Below are 18,162 nucleotides of genomic sequence, written 5' to 3' on the forward strand. Positions count from 1 at the left end.
TTCATTCCTCAGATAATATAAAAACAAGCGAAAAAAAGTCAATTAAATGAAGAAGCACCTCTGAACTCCGTAAAGGAAAAGAAAGAGGACGGCGTGACATGACTGTGTCTCTCTCTGTCCATAACCCCTCCTCCTCCCGATTTTGATACAATGCACATGGTATATATGCACCCCCCATCTACGTGGACAGCCGGTTATTATGCTCCTCGTAGAACTCGAGCGTCAGGGCCGCCAGGAAACCGGGGATGCACCCCTTCTCCCTGACCCAGAATCCAATCTGGTCGCTTATCCTCTGGGCAAAGGGGCTTTTGGGCCCGCCGCCGACCTTCATGGTGCCCCTCTCTCCGTCAAAGATGATGGAGTTCTCGTTCTCGTCCGTCTGCGAGGGGAAGAAGGTGCTCTCGACGCGCATCTTGCCGTTGGGTATGAAGGTGACGGTCCAACCGAGCGTGGAGAAGATGGCCTCCTTGAACTCGTTCGACTTGGACGCCCACACCTCCTTGAGGCGGCGGGCCGACTTCTGCGCCGACGCCGTCTCCGCCTTGGCCGCCGCCACCTGCCGCTCCATGGCGCCCAGGACCGACTTGGGGATGTAGGGCACGTCGGTGGGCTTGCTGGCCTCGCGCGACTGCAGCGTTGCGAGGAGGTCTCTGTTCTCCTTCTGCAGCGCGTCCAGCGTCGCGCGCTTGACCGCCTCGTGGTCCGCCGTCGGGTTCGATCGCAGCGACAGCACGCGCGTCGAGCTCTGGTGCTTGGCCGCCCGGAGCTGCCCGCGCGTCGCCATCAGGTCCTTCTCCATCAGCGCTATCTGCGACTTCATGCTCGTCGTGTCTTGCTGCAGCTTGTGGTTCTTGCGCATCAGCTGCCCGATCTGCTCGTTGGCCGCCGCGATCGCCGCGTCGTTGTGTCCGCCACCGCCGCCGCCGCCGTCGTCGTACGACGACCGCTGCCGCTTGCTTCCCGCGCTGGCCTGTGGCGTCGACGGCCCGGACCCGGCCGCCCCGGAAGACGTGCCGCCTGCCTCGGCCGCCGACAGCTCAGCGTGCAGCTTCTGCACCTCGGCCTTGTACTCGTCGATGACCGTCTCGAGTTCGTGGATGCGGACCGCGCGGGCCTCGTCGTGCTGCTCCGGTTGCATCGTCTCGTCCTCGACGTCGAACGTCTTGAGCTGCGCGCGCAGGTACTCGACCTCCTTGACAGCTAGGGCGCGCTGGCGTTCGACGCGCATGAGGGCCTTGTCGGCACTGACCGCGTTCGTCACGGACTTGGTCTCCTCCACCGCCGCCTTGAGGGCCGCAATATTGTCCTCCATCGATGCCATCGTCGCCTCGTACGACGACAGCTTAGCCTGCAACTCGCCTATGTGCTCCAGCTGAGATGCCGAGTTGATGCGCTCCTCGGCCAGCGCACGCGCCATCTCCTCTGGTGAGTCGAAGCGCATGTCGTCGTCGCCCTCGCGCTCCAGGTATGACGTCCACGCCAGCCGCTCATCCGAGAGCCTCTGCCGCTGCAGCCGCTCCTCGGCCAGCTCGCGCTCGAGGTCAACCGCCGCATCTACCTTGCGCATCAGCGTCCTCTTCTCCTCCTCCACCACCTCGACCGCCTTGTTGGTCGCTCGCAGGCGCTTGAGCTCGCCCAGCTGGTGTCTGTTCGTCGCCTCGAGCGCCCGGATGTGCGCCACCTGCTCCGACAGCTCCGTCTTGATGATCTGCATCGTCTCGGCGTCACCGCTGTGCGCCTTCAGTCGGAGCACATCAGCCTCGAGATCTGAGATGTATGCGTCCCGGTCCAACAGTTGCGCCTGCACCTGCTGCAACGCCGCATCCTTGGTCCGTGACTCCTCTTCGGCCTCATTCAGGGAGCTCTGGATTGCCGTCACCTGGATCTGCAGGTCGCTGGTCTTCTTGTCCGCCATCCGCGCCGCCTCATCTTTGGCATTGGCCAGATCTTCGAGCTGCTCCTGCAGAAGGCGCGCCTCATCTTCAGCCTGCCGCGCCCGACGCTCCAGCGCCCTCTTGTCCGCGTCGACCGACTTCTTGAGAGCGTCCATTTCGTTCCAGGCGGCCTCAATCTTCTCGTCGGCTGCCGCCTTCTGTGACTCGGCCAGTCGTCTCAGCTGTGCCTCCTCCTGCTCCCGTCGGCGCGCTTGCTCTACCCGGTTGCTTTGCTGCGACAGGGCAATCTCCTTTTCCGACTCGGACGTCTGCATTCTGTACTGCAGCGTGCCAATCTCGGCCTTGAGCGACTCAATCTCGCGGCGGTACTTTTCGTATTCGTCGGCGTCGGGCGGTGCCACATTTTCCTTGTAGCTCTCGCGCGAGCTGGGGCGCCCAGAGTCGGCCCCCATGCTCTGCTGCGAAGGCGCTCGTGCAAAGTCTATTCCCCCGATGCCGGTAATCGTGTGGTTGTTTGTCGGTTGACTGGCGCGAAAGGAGATCTGATAAAAGGGCGTCACTGTCAGTCTCAACTTGTCTTTGCTCTCCTCACTTTGCTATCTATAGTGATCACACAACTTACGCGGGACTCGCGAACGGACGGGGCTTGAGGTCTGGGAAGGCCAGAGACGCTGGCACGAAACCGGTTGCTCGAATTAGAGCTCCGCCGGCTGTGTGAGCCATCGCCACCTTGGGGCGTGTGACTTCGCATGGTGGCCGGCAAGGTTGAGTACGAATGTAGGTTTGTTGAATCGTACAATAACAAGCTCGCGTCTTTGTTGCATGAGCTTGTGGTGGACGCGGCGACGGTCTCGGCACGTGACTTTCGTTGCGCTAAGCGTTACAGTGTAAGTGCTAAGCTAGATCTGGTATAGGGTGAGCAGATTATCAAGGGAAGGTACGTACTTAGCTGTACGGGTTGTACCTGCCTACAATTCACTTGGCAAACGGCGGAAGGAGCGGGGCAAGCCGCCCGCGAAGACTTTCCATGCTTCCTTCCTTTAGAGACATGTGAGCTGCCGGATTGGCCAACAGAGAAAAGAGGGTTCCAAGCTCCGTCTCAAGCTTCGGTAGGAAACACCCGCATCTCCGCCTTCTTTTTTCTCTCTCTCGCATCTTCACTCTTTTCTGTCTGTACTTTTACTCATCATCGCCTCTCTCATCTTCACCCACAACCGACATCCTCGTTCCGCTGTATACAACACGCTTTTCAGCTGCGCATGGCGACAAGCTCTCGGTGAATTGCTCGTAGCCGAGCTCCCCCGGCCTTAACCGTCGTCATCCCGTCTCCCGCATCAGCAACAACGTCTCCGTTTCCCTCATACAGAGGTGCCGTCCACCATGATGCAATCTCTCAGCATGCGGGCATGTGATATTCCTAAATATGGCCAACATGGTTGTGACGTTGCTAACTGTCTGTCTGTTCTGATTCTGTCGGATAAATAGTCCTTCAAGATACCGCCGCTTTCGGCCTCTGTGCCGTCCTCCATGTTCCGCTCCATCTGCAATCCTCCCTTCCAAGCGCGTCACGCCCTAACCCTACGACGAAACGACAAATATCTCCGAATTCCGACCAATCTCGTACGATGGTCGACGACCTCCACCGGTACGCCCTCCTCTCCTGGGGATAGTAGCCAGACCAAACGCGAGTCGGCTAGCGGCAGGTTTAACCTGTACGGAGACGACTGGGAGGACTCGGCCGACTTCACCATCAAGTCGTTTGACGACCTCCCGCATCGTCTATTCGGCTCCAACCAACACATGATTATCAATTACGAGCTCAAAGAAGCCATGCGCCTGATTCTACGCCAGTTCAACGCTCCCATCGTCTATGGGTTCGCCTACGGCTCCGGTGTCTTCCCTCAGGAAGAATCCGGTCGCAGCATCAGTGAAGCCGACTTCCGCGCCGTTCACCCCAAGCCGCCCGAAGCGCTGGTCAAGTCGCAAAAGGGCTCGCCCAAGATGATTGACTTCATTTTTGGCGTGTCTCATACGCAGCACTGGCACTCGATCAATATGAAGCAGCACCGCAACCACTACTCGGGCGTGGCGTCGCTTGGCTCGGGCTTGGTGTCGCGCGTCCAAGACTGGGGCGCAGGCGTCTATTTCCACCCCTATGTCGAGGTTAATGGCATTCTCATCAAGTATGGCGTCACGAGCATCGACAACCTGGTCAACGACCTGACCACCTGGGACAGCCTATACCTGGCTGGCCGCTTGCAGAAGCCTGTCAAGATCCTCCGCGACCACCCTCGCGTGCGCCTCGCTAATCAACACAACCTGATCGCCGCCGTCCGTACTGCCTTGCTTCTGCTCCCTCCAGATTTCACTGAGTCGCAGCTATACAACGCCATCTCGGGCATCAGCTACCTGGGTGACCCGCGCATGGCGTTGCCGACGGAGAACAGGAGCAAGGTGAGTAACATTGTCGACAACAACATGGTGCACTTCCGACGATTGTACGCGCCCCTCATCAAGACTCTGCCCAACGTGTCGTTTGTCGACCAATGCCGCCTAGACGATGAAGAGTGGGTGCTCAACCCGCATGCCGACTTGCGTCTGCAGCAGGACATGGATCCCGTCAAGCGCGGCAACATGGTCCGACGACTGCCAGGCAAGTTCCGCTCGCGTCTGTACTTCCAGTACCAGAAGAAGTTTGCTCTCCCGCGTGAGGAGTACGCGTCCATGATACGGGCCTCGTCGGGCGACGACAGCGAAACGAAGCGTCTAGGTGGCGAGTTCGAGAGGCGCATTGCTGCTGACGACCCGGCCCAGCTGACGGCCACGGTCCGCGGCGTCATCAAGCAGACGGTCAACTGGCCCAGCACCATCCAGACGCTCAAGGGACCCCTTATGAGCGGGTACTCGCGTACGGTGCGCTATGTGGCCGAGAAGGTCGGAAAATGGCGCAAGGGTCGTGCCGACGAGAAGAAGGCTGCAGCCAAGACGGCGGCCAAGGTGGTACCGACACCGGCACCGACATCCTCGGCAGCTTCCGACAAGTCTTCCGATGCTTCCGCTGAACATGTCACACCGGCAAAAATCAAGGATACCCCACCCATCGATACTCCGCCCAGGGAGAAATCGGATTAAAAGTCCCATTGTTTTTACGCAGATGCCATTTCCTTTGTTTCTAAATGTACAATAGAATTGTTGTATCAGTTCAGTTAAAGTAAAAAATACACACAAAAAAGGACAGAAAGAGTAGGCGACATAGACTTAGGAGACGGAAAAAAAGAAAGATATCGAAGGAATTGAAAAAATATAATATTCTGCACAACTCATCATACGCACATGTGCAGCCGGCATATGAGACCTCACGTTTGATAGTACTAATATGCTATACAAGGCTCAGCATCCAACATTCAACGCTAGTACAGGCAAGTTCAAGGATCAAGCAAAAGGGTTAAAATTCAACTCGGCAGACTTATAAGGCGGAGGGGGAAATCCTAGTAAACAAAAGGGATATATTGTCATGTTGGCTACAACTTCTTCTTACCAATAATTACCTACTTACTATAAGAGAACACGAAGGGAATAAGGGGGGGGGGACTGAATTGACTGACACACACAAGCAAAAAAGAAACGTACAAACGGAACTAACGAAAGAACAAGAGACGAGTAGTATAAGAAAAGGGAAGAAGAAGAAGAAGAGAAAGCGGAAAAAACGGAGTATGGGATTGATTACCCCTATTTACCTTCATATTTCCCACTGACAAGCTTCTTTGTAAGGGGGACATCTACCCAAGACTGTAGATCAGATCGGGCATCAGCGTCGGCAAAGGGGTCGTCGTCGTCGTCGACATCCTCGTCATCGTTTGAATTCGCGCTGGCGGGCTCCTTACCCTTGGCCTCGACGAGTCTGGAGATGGAGATGGGTGAACCCACGGCGGCACCCTCTTCGCCGGCGGGGACGGTGTACTCCCACCTCGCCTCGACGTGGCCGGGCGCCGGCTCGATGCCCTCGGCGCCCAGGATGCGGCAGACGATTTTCTGCGTGTTGGGCGTGAGCGTCACCTCGCCTAGGCGCCAGTACACGAGGTGTCGGTCCTTGAGGTGCGTGCCGGTCGGCTTCGTCTGCGCCCCCGCCGCCCTGCCCTCGTACGTGGCCACCAGGACGACGTTGTGCAGCGTCAGAGGGGCGCGGTACACGCTCGACGGGTTGAGCCGGTATTGGATCAGGAGTCCGAGTTTGTCGCCCTGAGGCTTCCATGCTGGCAGCAGCTCAAGCGGCGCGTGCTGTCCGAGCGACGACGGGTCCGCGTCCGACGGGGAGAAGACGCGGTACGAGAAGGCCGTCGTCATCTTGGTCAGGTGAGACACGTCGAGTGAGAACTGGTCCGGCTGGTCGGCCGACGTGTTTTGCACAAATATGCGGTTGGGGCCGATGCGATCCAGGCTGGCAAAGTCGTTGATCCTGATGGTCTCGTGGGCTGTGATTGTCACTTCCGGTTAGCTGCCATTCCATTATTTCATTGTAGAGAGGGAAGGAGGGGAGAAGAAGCATACTCTTGGTGGAATCGGATGAGTTGTTGACAAAGGCGATCTCTCCTGAGATCGACGCCGTCTTAAGCTCACCACCCTCGTAGTGTACCGACACCGTCTCGATGATGGACGAGTTCAATCCCGGCGCTGTCATATCCGGGTGCCTGGAGTGCACCAGGCTTCCCAGGGACGTTCCCGACCTGACAGACTGCGTGTCTGACGTTCCGGCGACGCTGTTCTCGGAGGCCAGTGCTGTCACGGCGGTCGGCCGAGGTGACAGGTTTGGAGGGGGAAACGTGGGCGACCCCATCGAACCACCGCCGATGCTGCTGCCGCCAAAGCTACCAGCACCAGTAGCGCCCGTAGCGCTGTGGGAAGAGGGCGGCGGCATAGGGAAGTCCAACTGGCTGCCGGCGCCACCTGAGGGGACCACGTTGGGCGAGGGCACGTAGATCGTGTTGCGCACGTCGCGACGGCCCCTGGTAGTTCCGGTGCGGCGGACAGCGGGGCCGGCTTTGAGCGAGTTGGCAACGCTGGACAGGGCGGCCTGCTTTGCCTGCGGGTCCTCCTCTTCGATGGGCTTGTTCTGAATGTTGAGGCGGAACAGCTGTTCGGCCTCGTCGTTGGTGATGCCCGATGCCTCACGCTGGGCGGCCGAGATGGGGTCGTTGACCGGCGCGGGGATCGTGTATCCCTCTGCATCCTTAGCTGGAGGTGCCGGGGGCTGCTGCAACTGCTGCTCTGGCTGGGATGACGAGGCTTGGGTCGCGGGGATCTGGCTTCTGTTGAAGCTCTCGCCGGGGGGGGTCGCGCCTGACGACTCCTGCGTGCTTTCGTCGACGCCGATGGCGGTAGACTGCGGAACGGGCGAGTCCATCAGGTTCTCGCTGAGCCCGACGACGCCATTGCCATTGGTGTTGCCCTCGTGCAGAGATCTGTCGACAAACTGGTCCTCCTCGTTTTCCGGCAGATCAGGAGCCTCGGACAGGGCGCCCAGGCGATTTGAGTCCTTGAGGTTACCATACGATCCCTTGGGGGAGACGCCATGGCTCTCCTTGCCGCCCAGGCGGCCAAACGGTGACAGGCCCGTCTTCTGTGAGGGCATGCTAGGATGGATGCTCTGTCTACGGCGGCCACCCAGAATTGTACCGAGTCGACGTAGTTTGGACTCTGCATGTCTGGTCAGCGGTCTGGATAGGTGAGGGGGCGAAGTGGGGGGGGGAGGAAAAGACTCACCGAGCTTGGGCTCCGGTGCGGGGGGGGGTTCGACAGACGGGCCATCGGATGAAGGGGGGGGGTACGAGATTGTCGGGGTAGCGGTGGACTGCCCAAGGGCAGAAGCGGCGCCCAAGTTGGACGGCGTGGGCGAGGTCTGAGTCTCGACAATGGACGAGCGGCGGTTGGAGTGCTGGGTCGGAGTCCTCTCGCGTGCCGAGGACACTTTGTCGACAAAGCCGAGGACTTCTGTCTCGGTGCTGATCTCGAGAAGCTGGGAGAGGGTGTTGGCCGAGGCGTCGAGCTTGCGCTGAGCACAGTCGGTCTCGTTGGTCTGATACTGAGTGAGGACGTCGCGGAGGTGGTTGATGCGCGACTCGTCGAGAGCCTGGAGCGACTCGAAGATGTAGGGGGCCGTCGACTCCCACTGCTGGGTAGCCGACTCAAGCTTAGCCGAGGCGTCGGCGAGCTTCTGGACGCTGACCTTGGCGCCCTTCCTCCCAAGTTTCTCGTTGTCCCGCTGGGCTTCGTCCAGAGTCTTGGCCATGGTGGAGAGGTTGGCCGACATTGTGCTCATGTCAGCGACGTCCTTTCGTAGATGGAAGCTGCGCAGGGGCGTCTCGACGTCGCGTTCGACATTTTCGGCAAACTGATGATGCGAAAGGGCCACCTTTTCTACGTCTTCGATCACTCGGGTCCAGGGTCCTTGGAAAACGCTGCGAAGGGAGTCGGTCAGTATCATTGTAGAGTCGTAGACAGCCAAGCGGCGGGATTGGGGGGGCAGTAGGGGAGGCGACGCACCCCAATTCGGACTGCGCGTTGGGCACTTTGTACTGGGTTAGTCTGCGCAATCCCAGGACGTATTGTTCTTCGACTCGACGACGTTCCTATATATGTTGCACGCTCGCGAATCAGTCTCTCGGCCACCTGACGCTGTGCGTGCCGGGTCCGGGCGCGGCGGAACTGGACGGGAGGAGGGCCGGTCGGGGCTATGTACCTGAAGCCATTCGGCTATCTCAACATTGACTCGGTTGATACGTTTCACGCGGTCATTGAGGACATGAACGGCCTGGTCGGGCGAGATAGTGGCCTGTTCAACGTGGCATGGTGGTTAGCAGAAGTCATACGGGGGAGGGGGGAAATAAACAGGAGAGGAATGCAAACGTACCAGGACGCCAGGATACTCTAGCCTCGACGACTCGTCCATGTTTCCGACTCACGCAGGACGAGCGCAGGAGATGCAAATCTATATCAGGGTGGATGTGGCGTGATGGACTGTTGTTCTGCTCAGTTGGGTCGGCAAGACTTATGCGATGCGGAGAGGTGGGAAAGCACACATGGCGATGCAGCGATAGTCCGAGGTTTGCTGTTGTCGGGCCAGAAAATATAGCAAAGCGGATACAGAATATGTATAACAAGTACGAGTAAGAGCGAGAATGTATAGATGGTGAGAGGAGAGAGAGAGAGAGAGAGACGAGGAACAGCGCAAGCGACGGCGTATGTTGCGCTTTTAGCGAAATGTCATGATTTGGGATGGATCAATGGCATAGAGCTGCCGGCGATGGATGACGGCCGATGGAGTGCCCGGGCTTTCCTGGGGGGTGTTGATGAGGTAATCGGTCCACTATCTTGGTGAATACTAGTGCATATACTCGCTGTAGTCCGCCGTAATCCACGAATGTTTAGTGGGCTATGCCGGACGGGAGTGTCAATTGTGTGCCGATGCCCGCTGTCAGATCACTACGAGCTCCCTGGAAGACTGCTAAAGCCCTCTGAAGTGCTCTGGAAGCATTTGAGGTATGAGGACCCACTAAACCTCCATCCTTCCTCGCCTTCCCCCATCATCATCTCTCTCACCCATTATTTATAGAGATATGAATCAATCCAGCGCAGCTAATACATCCAGCATTTTCATTGCTAGCAGAGCTATGGTTTGATCTAGTTTCATTCCTCTGTATCCTGTCTATATATGCGTCGTATATATACACGAGGGGACAAGGCTCGGGAACGAGAGAAAGCGAGAGAATATCCTCCTAGACAGACACCTGTCTCATGTGAGTGAAGGCCTTGGTCGCAGGGGTTCACCAGGGGAAATTATGTCTCTAATCCTCGCCAGGTTGACAGCAACGTCGCATGTAGTGCTACCACCATATTCGTACGGGAGAGTGTGCTAGAAACATCCACGACTCACCTGGGGTTTTCGGGGTTGAGAGACGACCTCCCAAGCTTGGCATCATGGCCGACTGGAGATCATCACTGTCAGCATCAGACAGATATAATGCCATTCAGGCCATGTAAGCGTCCCCCAAGGATACTCAATATTAGAAGACAATACTGGGAAAGGATGCTCACCCTCATTCACAAGACAGTCATCCCGGGGCCTGGATATGCCCTCGGCCGTCTCCATTGAACAAGAAACCTACCACTCATCCTCCTCCAAGGTGAGCATACAAACCTCCTCTCATCCCCTACCGTCCACACTTCGACCGCACTGACACGCATACAGCAAGAATACCTAGACGCCTGCCAAGCACAGGCACCGTCAACACGGACGCGAGAAGCTCCCGTCTCAGCCGGCCATCATGACCCCGACGTCCCGGGCATCCCCATCGGCCCCCACCCCAACTGCCACCCCATAGCATCGGGCATAACATCTCAAGTATACCGGGCCGGCAGCACAGCCCTGAAAGTCATCGTTGCCCATACCGAGCCTCACAACCCTCAGCGCGAGGTCCGCATCCTCGAGTCCCTCCGGGGGACGAGGTCCATCATACAGCTCCTAGACGCCTTTCGCGACGCAGAGTCGCAGCTCGTCTTGGCCTTCCCCTACATGCCCCTGACCCTAGCCGACGTGATTGCCCGGGGAACGCCGGCACGCCCCCAGGTCGTCTCCATCGTGGCCGACGTGCTGCGCGCTCTGTCCCACATCCACTCTCTGGGAATCATCCACCGCGACGTCAAGCCTTCGGCCGTGCTGCTCGAGTCCCCCTCCGGCCCGGCTCATCTGTCTGATTTCGGAACAGCCTGGCACCCAGAGTACTCGTCTGCCAAGGAGCCTGCCTCCGCCAAGATCCTCGACATAGGCACCGGCCCTTATCGTGCCCCCGAGGTCCTCTTCGGCCACGGCGCCTACGGTGCCCCAGTGGATATGTGGGCTGTTGGCGTCGTGCTGTCCGAGATGGTACGCACCCCTGCTGAGCCTATATTCGAGTCGCGTCCGGCCCATGAGGATGGCAGCCAGCTCGGGCTGATACTCAGCATCTTCAAGACGCTGGGCACGCCTACGCCGGAGACGTGGCCTGAGGCACAGAACTTCAAGGTCACACCGTTTGAGCTTTGGACGGTGTTTCCTGCCAGGCCGTGGGATGAGCTACTCCCTGGTGTTGGTGCCGACTGGAGAGATCTGATTGCTGGCCTTCTGCGTTTTGATGCTAAGAGGATGACGGCTGACGCTGTAAGTCCTCCCCCCGTCATATCTACCTTTTCATACGCATGTACTGACAACCACAGGCATTGCAGTCTAGTTGCTTTTTTGAATGAGATTATATTCAATCGGATTCTTCTACTTTTAAACCTTTTTTTTCTGTCTCTATCATCTTTCACTTTCTTTTACGTGCTCATGTATCTCCTTTTCGATGCGTGGTGCGCATCAACCTTGCCTCCTCTTTTGCGTATCCGCCCCAAGGTAGTCGATAGGATTTCTGCACAGCGGGCAGGTATTCTGGTTGCTCGTCTGGAACCACTTGTAAAGGCAAGTCCTGTGGAACAGGTTACGACAGGTCGTGCACCTCTTGTCGGGCATTCGCTTGTCCGTCGAGATGATGCTGTAGCAGATGGCGCACTCGCCCTGGCCCTTGAGTGCGCCGACAATGTTGCGCTTGAAAACCTGCAGGCCATCAATGATGTTGCCGTTGGAGAAGGTGATTACACCCTGTGTCGTCATGATCCACGACTGCCACTTGCGCTCCGTGACGGCCACGCGGTGCAGACCCGTCACCGTCACGCCCTCTAGCGGGTAGCTCGAGGGGATCTTGATGGCTATGGCGGCCTGAGACTCGTCCACCTCGTATCCCGCCGTGACCTCGCGTGCGGTTCGGGATACCTTGACGATGAGATCTTGCTCGTCGTCGCCGGTGCTCGGCTCCTGCGTGTCCACCCATCTCTGCACCTCGTCGAGGGTGTCGTCGACTGTTAGAGGCGAGAAGTACCGCGTCGTCCACGCCTCGACAGCGATGCGCGTCTGCTTCGACCGGCAGTCCATGTACCACGACCGGAATAGTCCGGGAACGTACTTGAGCACCAGGTAGAACAGGTGCACCAGCAGCCACTGCATGCTCTTCTCATCCGTCTCGGCATCCGCCAGCTTCACATCGTAGTTGCGGATCTGCTCCGTTCCCAGACCCGCCTTTTCCAGCCTGAACGCGTGCGCCGCCGAGTGGCCCAGCACGTCAAACATAAAATCCAATAGCGGCGGTAAGCACCCTTCCGCCTTGAGGTTGTCGGAAAAGTCACCTCGAACTTTGAACGATGACGTGGAGAAGGCGTCAAAAACCAGCGTCCACGCGAGGAGGTAAGACCGGATAGCAGGTGGGAAGCGCGCCAGCATCTCGTCCGAGTACGACTCCAGGGTGGGCGCGTTCAACAACAGCGAGAGCAGCTCGTCCGGTAGACGGGCGTCCGTCTTGTCGAGCAACACGTCCACCGACTTCTGCGCCTGCTGTGCGGGGAGAGCTCGGTGGAGGAGGGTGAAAGCCGCCGTCTGGATATCGCGTGACTCGGCCGCCACGAGAGGGAACATGTCACCCAGGTCGGGCATGTGTCGCATCGGCAGCTTCTCCACCTCGCGGCAGATGATGCCGTCCACCACGCTGAGAGACAGCGACGACGACCCTTCCCGCGGCAGCTTGAGCAGCTCCACAAGTGCCTTGGACTTGTGCTCGCTAAACTCCTTTAGCGCGTCCTCCAGGTCGTCGTTGGGCTCCTCGAGGGCCTCTAGCGCCCTGACCAGATTGATGGACGCATGGATGAAGGCCAGGGCCTCAACCAGGGAGTACTCACCCGCCCTGGTCCACAGGGAACTGCAGAATTCAAGAGTCTTCTCCCAATATGATCCGTAGACATCCTTCATGCAAGGCAGGAGCCGCGTCAGCGACCGGCAGATTTCAGCGGAGAAGGCGGGGCTCAACGTCTCGGGCTCGTCCAGCCACGAAGTAATCTGTTTGGCGGCAAACACGATCCTATTGTTCGCCACGGGCAGTGCACCCTTGTCGTACACCTGGCCGCAGGCAGTGAGTAGGACGAGACTCATGTGTGCCTTTTCCGTCTGTGCAGACGCACCGGCAACGTCACTGACGAGCCTGTTGCAGAAGTTATTGACCTGCTTAGATGCCTGCGCCGTCTCGCCTAGCCCGGAAAGTACGGCCGCGGCAACCAGCACGGTAGCAGGGGTTGCCTTCAGCAGCTCCGTTTCCAGCAAGCGCTCCTCGAGACCGGCCGACAGCCCGTAGACCTCGACGTTGGACTGGATCATCTCAAGCAGGCAGCGGGAGCTGTACAGTCCCTTGGAGGTCAGCTGTGCCGAGTTGTGCAGCAACATATCAAGGAGCTTCTCTGCCATGGGCTCCTCGGTGCTCGCGGACGACCTGGCGGCAAAGCCAACTTTGTTAATGATGAGGTTGCGTGCGCGCGAGACAAGCTCCTCGGCATCCGAGAGGTCCTCCGGCCGGGCCAGCGACTTCCAAGGTCCATCGTAGTCCATTGTCGTAATCTGGTCCGAAACAATCTGCACAGTCGTCCAGTGGAGGTACAGAAGCTCAACCTGGAGCTGGGCAGGGAGTGCTGCAAAGTCAAGCCTGCTTTCGAGTATCCTGTTTAGATAAAGCGCCATTCGCACGGGGACAGATCGACCCTTGGAATCTCTCTGGCCCACTGGAGCTGCCTTGACATCCTCCTCCTGCTTGACCAAAGCAGCGGCACCGCCTGCGCTGCTAGTGATGGATAGTGACGGGTCTATGGGCTTTTGGAACAGAGGTACTAGCTCTTGCGTCCACACGCTGGTGCTGGGGAACAGGTCCTCAAGGGGGACGTCGGCAGCAGCCTCAGCTTGGGTGGCAATGGTTTCAATGCTGGTAATGCTTAGCTCCTTGATACACCCCAATAAGAGAGAGAAACGAATAAAAGAAAAGGGGGGGATGGAGGGGAATGGAGGCGTGGGAAAGGGAGAGCGCGTAGTGTTAAACATACTCTAGAGATTGTGGTGTAGCCCGGCCCAAATTGGACTGGATGATTCCAACGACAGGAAGTTTACCATCAGAGCTGCTATCCAGGAGGGCGCGTATTGCCTGTAACTTTGGCGAGGCAGCCCCATCCGCCATCTCTGAGAGGCTCAACAGCTTGGCCACAAGGGCAGTATGAAGGCTCTCATCGGCCGAGAACAGCTGGGGGCGGGCCTTGACGAGCATCTCCAGCGCGCGCAGAGCACTTGGCGACGTTTCAGCGTCCTTGTCCAGGGCTTTCACAACGTTCTGCGCGAGGTCATGGTAGACGTCCTCGTCCAGGGCACTGTAAGTGACAGCAGCATCAAGAAGGTCCCAGGCATCTGTCTTCCCTTGTGCGGTGGCAATTGCCTGCTCCAGCACGGCCTCTTTAAGGGTCTTGTTCTCCTTGGCGAGTTCGGCCCCCTTTTCATGAGAGATCAGGCTTGCCAGCGTCAAGTTGCGGGAATCTCCGCTCTCAAGTGCCAACGCGGCATCTACCAAGCTGTTCCACAGTCGGGAGTAGTCCCGGTCTCTTGCGGTAGACGAGCCCAGAAGACGAACCCACGAAAGGAAGTGGCGGGACGACGGCGAGTCGACAATCTTGGCCATGTCGATCTCGGCAGCCAAGACAAGGAAATCGGACAGAGCCTGCCACCTTGCTCCCTCAAACAGGTGGGGAGATGTGCTCAGTGCATGCTCAACGATGCGGGCAGCGCCGAACGGCTTGAGGTTACGGTTCTCCAAAAGCGATAGGCATTGCGAGATGACCCTGTCGGACGGGTCGGCGGTATAGTCAGTCGCGGAATCATCCGGCTCAGAAAGAAGCTTTTGGTGTATATGTCCGACCAGGCCAAACCAGCGTCTTCCATCCTCGCCGATCCTGTCCTGAGACGACTGGTACTCCTTGGCCACCTCGGGGAGAGATTCTGAAATTTTGGAGGAAAACATGGTGGCGAGACGATCCCATTCTTGACCGAACGCCGACGAGAGCTGAGGCTTTGCTGTCGAGGACAGGACTAGATAAGCTTGGACAAGAATAGCCGTTGCGTTGGGTCCCGATGGTAGCACTGTGGCCCTCTCCGACGCAGGGAAGAGGAACTGATCGAATATTGGGAACAAGTGCTCCTTTCCGAGGGTGAGCTGGTCATCAGCCCCCAGGGCTTCCAAGAGTCTCTTTGCCGTGTTGATGTAGCACTTCCAGGACGATGGCGCATGGGTCCGGGGCTCATCACGGTTCGTGACGCCAGACTTGAGAGACGTGAGAAGTGATGGCGGAGTGCTCCTGTCGGCACTGAGAAGCTCGACGGGGATACTCTTGAGCAGTTGGTCGAGAGAATCCCAGAAGCGGGCGCTGCTACCCTGGGAGCCCTTGGCCACGAAGGCCTCTAGTCGCGAGATGGGCGACTTCTTCTCACCAGCCGAAGCCCATATCTCTGGGTTGGACTGGGTCAGTTTCGTGAGAACGATGACGTACTCCAGGGCCGAGCCAGCCTGGTTCGTCCGCAGACCTCCGGTAACGACAGCTTGCTTCACCTTGGGGTCCTGGGTACAGGGAAGCTTGCGATCAAGGCAGGCAAAGAGAAGCTGGCACACAGTCTTTCTGACGGGTGAGTCGGCGAAAGTGATGGCCTTCCAGACGGTGTCCTGGGCAAAGAAGTCGTCGTAGCGATCCTGAAACTTGGCCATGTCGCCGTCTTGCATCTTCTGCAGCAGGGCTAGCACGAGGGAGAGCCCCGCGGTGACAACGCGGTAAAACTTGGCCTCTGCGTCTTCCTTTGTAGTGGAGCGCTCGTCGCTCAGGGTATCCTGCGTCTCCTGGATGGCGTCGACGGCGTAGTCGAGTATCTTGCCCTGACACTTCTTCCACAGTGCGAGTGTCTTCTCGGGTGTATTGAGGAACGAGGAGAGGCCGTCGTTGGCGGCGCGCGAGACAGCTCGGTCGCGGTCGTACAGCCCTGCAAGCCAGGCTCCCACTATGGTGGGGATGTGTCTCTCCATGCGCTTGCGTGCCGAGCGCATCAGCTCAAACTGCAGGGTGTGCGAAAGCTCACGCACGCGGCGCGAGTTGTCAATGGCCACGCGCGGGTACATCTGCACCCAGACATCCAGGACGGCCTCGTCGACGCCTCCGCCCTGCTCAAACGGATGCGACTGTGCGTGGTTCACCAGCTCCTCTAGACCCTTGGCCTTGGTGGTTCCGTCCTTCTTAAGCACGTTCTTGAAGGCGACGACGACGTTGGGGTCCGCCACAGCAACAAACGAGGGCGGTTCGGCCAGGTACGACAGCTTACTACGCCCCCCAGAGCTTCCAAAACCTCCGAATCCGCCTCCAAAGCCCCCGGCAGGACGGGGCACCGTCGCCGTCTTTCCCTTGCCTCTGCTCTGCTTCATGACGGCGGCATGCGGAGTGGTACCGCGGAGTGGTATCGCGGGATACAGGCGGGTGAGGGGAGGGAAGGTCGTATTCCCTGGCCAATATTCAGCTGTCGATCGGGTGGACTGGTCGGTATATAGATCAAGATAGCGGTAGAGGCTCGACAGAATGGCAGTCGCCGTCAAGTGATGGACTGCAATCACCAAGCTTGAATATGTGTGCTGTGTGGCGTCTTTGCGACGTTGGTGGGGTGTTTGCTGACTGAGCTCAAGTGATGTCACGAATTTTCACTTCTTCAAAGTGGGGTGCTGTTTCTTGAGACGACCATGGACTTTAGAGCAACGGTAACCATCGAAGCAGGAGCACCGCTGCGATGACAAAGTCTAGCAGAGGAACATCTGTTACTGGGCAGGATTATGGATGAGATTTTTCTTTTTGAAAACATCTTCCAAGTCTAGCCTCTTGCTTCTGTCATTCTGTCATCGACGGGTGAATGCATCTCGACGGCACTCTACCGTTCGCACCAAACTCGGCATTCTGACTCACACCGAACAAGGCTCTTCAACCCTACAGGTCATCAACGCAGCATCGCTCCTCTGTCTCAAGTCCTAGCCAAATGTAGATACAGCAGCACTTTTACTAACAATAACAATAGTAAAAAGACTGGAATAATGTTTCGAGAGAAAAGTTCCGAGGGCTACTGGTGAAGTTCGTGCCGGTGTACAGGAGGGATACAAGAAGTTTTCAAGATGTGCGCCAGCAAGGCGTAAGATCATGAAGTTTGTGCGGGCCAACACTTCGACACCCGCCCCCAAGATCTGCAACGTATATTTTTGACGAGAAGACAGCATCATTCCTGTCATTTCTATGGACTCCGTGGAGGGTTAAAGCCTCGGGAAGGCGTGGGCCGACTACACCGAGGTCGAGCAGGAGACAGTTCTCTTCCAGCTTCTCAGGTACATCGACAAACTTCGCCTCTTCAGACGCGGCTCCGTTGGTTTTATAGACGGCTCGGGATGCCATGACCAGTTCTTTTGCGATTATCCAGAAGAGCTCTGGTCGTACAAGACGGAGTGAAACTTCAGTCAGGAATTTTTGAAGGCGACCTTGACCCTTGAAACATTTTGCTTCGAGGGGACAAAGTCGTGCCCGTTCTGGATCGAGAGCTGTCAGGTTACTACGCAATCTAAGGGAGTATTGCAAGGCCTTGCTGCGTCCCGCTTGGGAGGGCCCTTGGAGTCAGAGCCAGGCAGTTGACAGGTTCCTGGAGGTTTTCCAGAAATATAGAGCACTAACGATGTCGTCGTCTTTTGGGGAGGAAAGTCACGATATAATCGCTATTGTTTGAAATTAAGTGGTCTTCTTCATTTCTTCTTTTTGACATCTATAGGATATTCACTCTGAATCCATTCCCTGACATATGGGACCATCTTCCAGCTCACTTTCCCTCTCTCCTATTCCCCGTGGGTGTCGTGGGGACTTCTCCGTAGCCTGCCCTCGGCATATCCAGCATCATTGGCAGATGGTCCATTCGATACGATACAGAACCAGAAGTGCCAATGCATCATACTAGCAGTAATCTCTACATGATCGTATCCGTAACCGGGATAATAACTATTAGTACGTATCAAACAGCCCGTCCCTCCTTTACCCTAAGACATTGGCCGGCTTGTCACATTGTGACGCAGCGTGCAATTGGTAATCCGATAAATGCTGAGACACGGCATGACGTAGCATCACCTTCGCGTTAACTGAGACCTTTAAAATGCGCACGGATAAAGTCGTCACTCATCTATTTACTATGTCTGCCTCAACAAGCGCGTTAACCTACTAGTAGTGTCATCTGTAGAGTGATGCCAGTAGTAACCAGTGATTCGCCCGTACATATACACATACA

General features: G+C 57.4%; 5 protein-coding genes across 5 annotated transcripts; 2 read left to right on the top strand and 3 right to left on the bottom strand.

Annotated features, from left to right (window-relative positions):
* Nucleotides 1-178: 178 nt before the first annotated feature.
* GMORB2_6626 (mitotic spindle assembly checkpoint protein MAD1) lies at nucleotides 179-2,646 on the bottom strand (the record flags this gene model as incomplete). Its single annotated transcript, XM_035468596.1, has 2 exons — nucleotides 179-2,437; nucleotides 2,518-2,646. The coding sequence occupies 2 exons, from the start codon at nucleotides 2,644-2,646 to the stop codon at nucleotides 179-181; spliced, it is 2,388 nt and encodes a 795-aa protein (XP_035321730.1).
* Nucleotides 2,647-3,520: 874 nt separating this feature from the next.
* On the top strand, nucleotides 3,521-5,027 carry GMORB2_6627 (mitochondrial translocator assembly and maintenance protein 41; the record flags this gene model as incomplete). The annotated part of the gene is made up of 2 exons (XM_035468597.1): nucleotides 3,521-3,540; nucleotides 3,566-5,027. 2 exons carry the CDS (start codon nucleotides 3,521-3,523, stop codon nucleotides 5,025-5,027), a joined length of 1,482 nt encoding a protein of 493 aa, XP_035321731.1.
* A 597-nt stretch (nucleotides 5,028-5,624) lies between these two features.
* GMORB2_6628 (F-BAR domain only protein) lies at nucleotides 5,625-8,841 on the bottom strand (the record flags this gene model as incomplete). Its single annotated transcript, XM_035468598.1, has 5 exons — nucleotides 5,625-6,379; nucleotides 6,444-8,350; nucleotides 8,436-8,521; nucleotides 8,632-8,724; nucleotides 8,803-8,841. 5 exons carry the CDS (start codon nucleotides 8,839-8,841, stop codon nucleotides 5,625-5,627), a joined length of 2,880 nt encoding a protein of 959 aa, XP_035321732.1.
* A 1,180-nt stretch (nucleotides 8,842-10,021) lies between these two features.
* On the top strand, nucleotides 10,022-11,174 carry GMORB2_6629 (STYKc; the record flags this gene model as incomplete). The annotated part of the gene is made up of 3 exons (XM_035468599.1): nucleotides 10,022-10,075; nucleotides 10,141-11,088; nucleotides 11,145-11,174. 3 exons carry the CDS (start codon nucleotides 10,022-10,024, stop codon nucleotides 11,172-11,174), a joined length of 1,032 nt encoding a protein of 343 aa, XP_035321733.1.
* A 109-nt stretch (nucleotides 11,175-11,283) lies between these two features.
* On the bottom strand, nucleotides 11,284-16,282 carry GMORB2_6630 (E3 ubiquitin-protein ligase listerin; the record flags this gene model as incomplete). The annotated part of the gene is made up of 2 exons (XM_035468600.1): nucleotides 11,284-13,759; nucleotides 13,878-16,282. The coding sequence occupies 2 exons, from the start codon at nucleotides 16,280-16,282 to the stop codon at nucleotides 11,284-11,286; spliced, it is 4,881 nt and encodes a 1,626-aa protein (XP_035321734.1).
* Nucleotides 16,283-18,162: the final 1,880 nt, after the last annotated feature.

This window comes from Geosmithia morbida, assembly GCF_012550715.1.
Source record: "Geosmithia morbida isolate 1262 chromosome Unknown scaffold_6, whole genome shotgun sequence".
Classification (NCBI taxonomy): Eukaryota; Fungi; Ascomycota; class Sordariomycetes; order Hypocreales; family Bionectriaceae; genus Geosmithia; species Geosmithia morbida.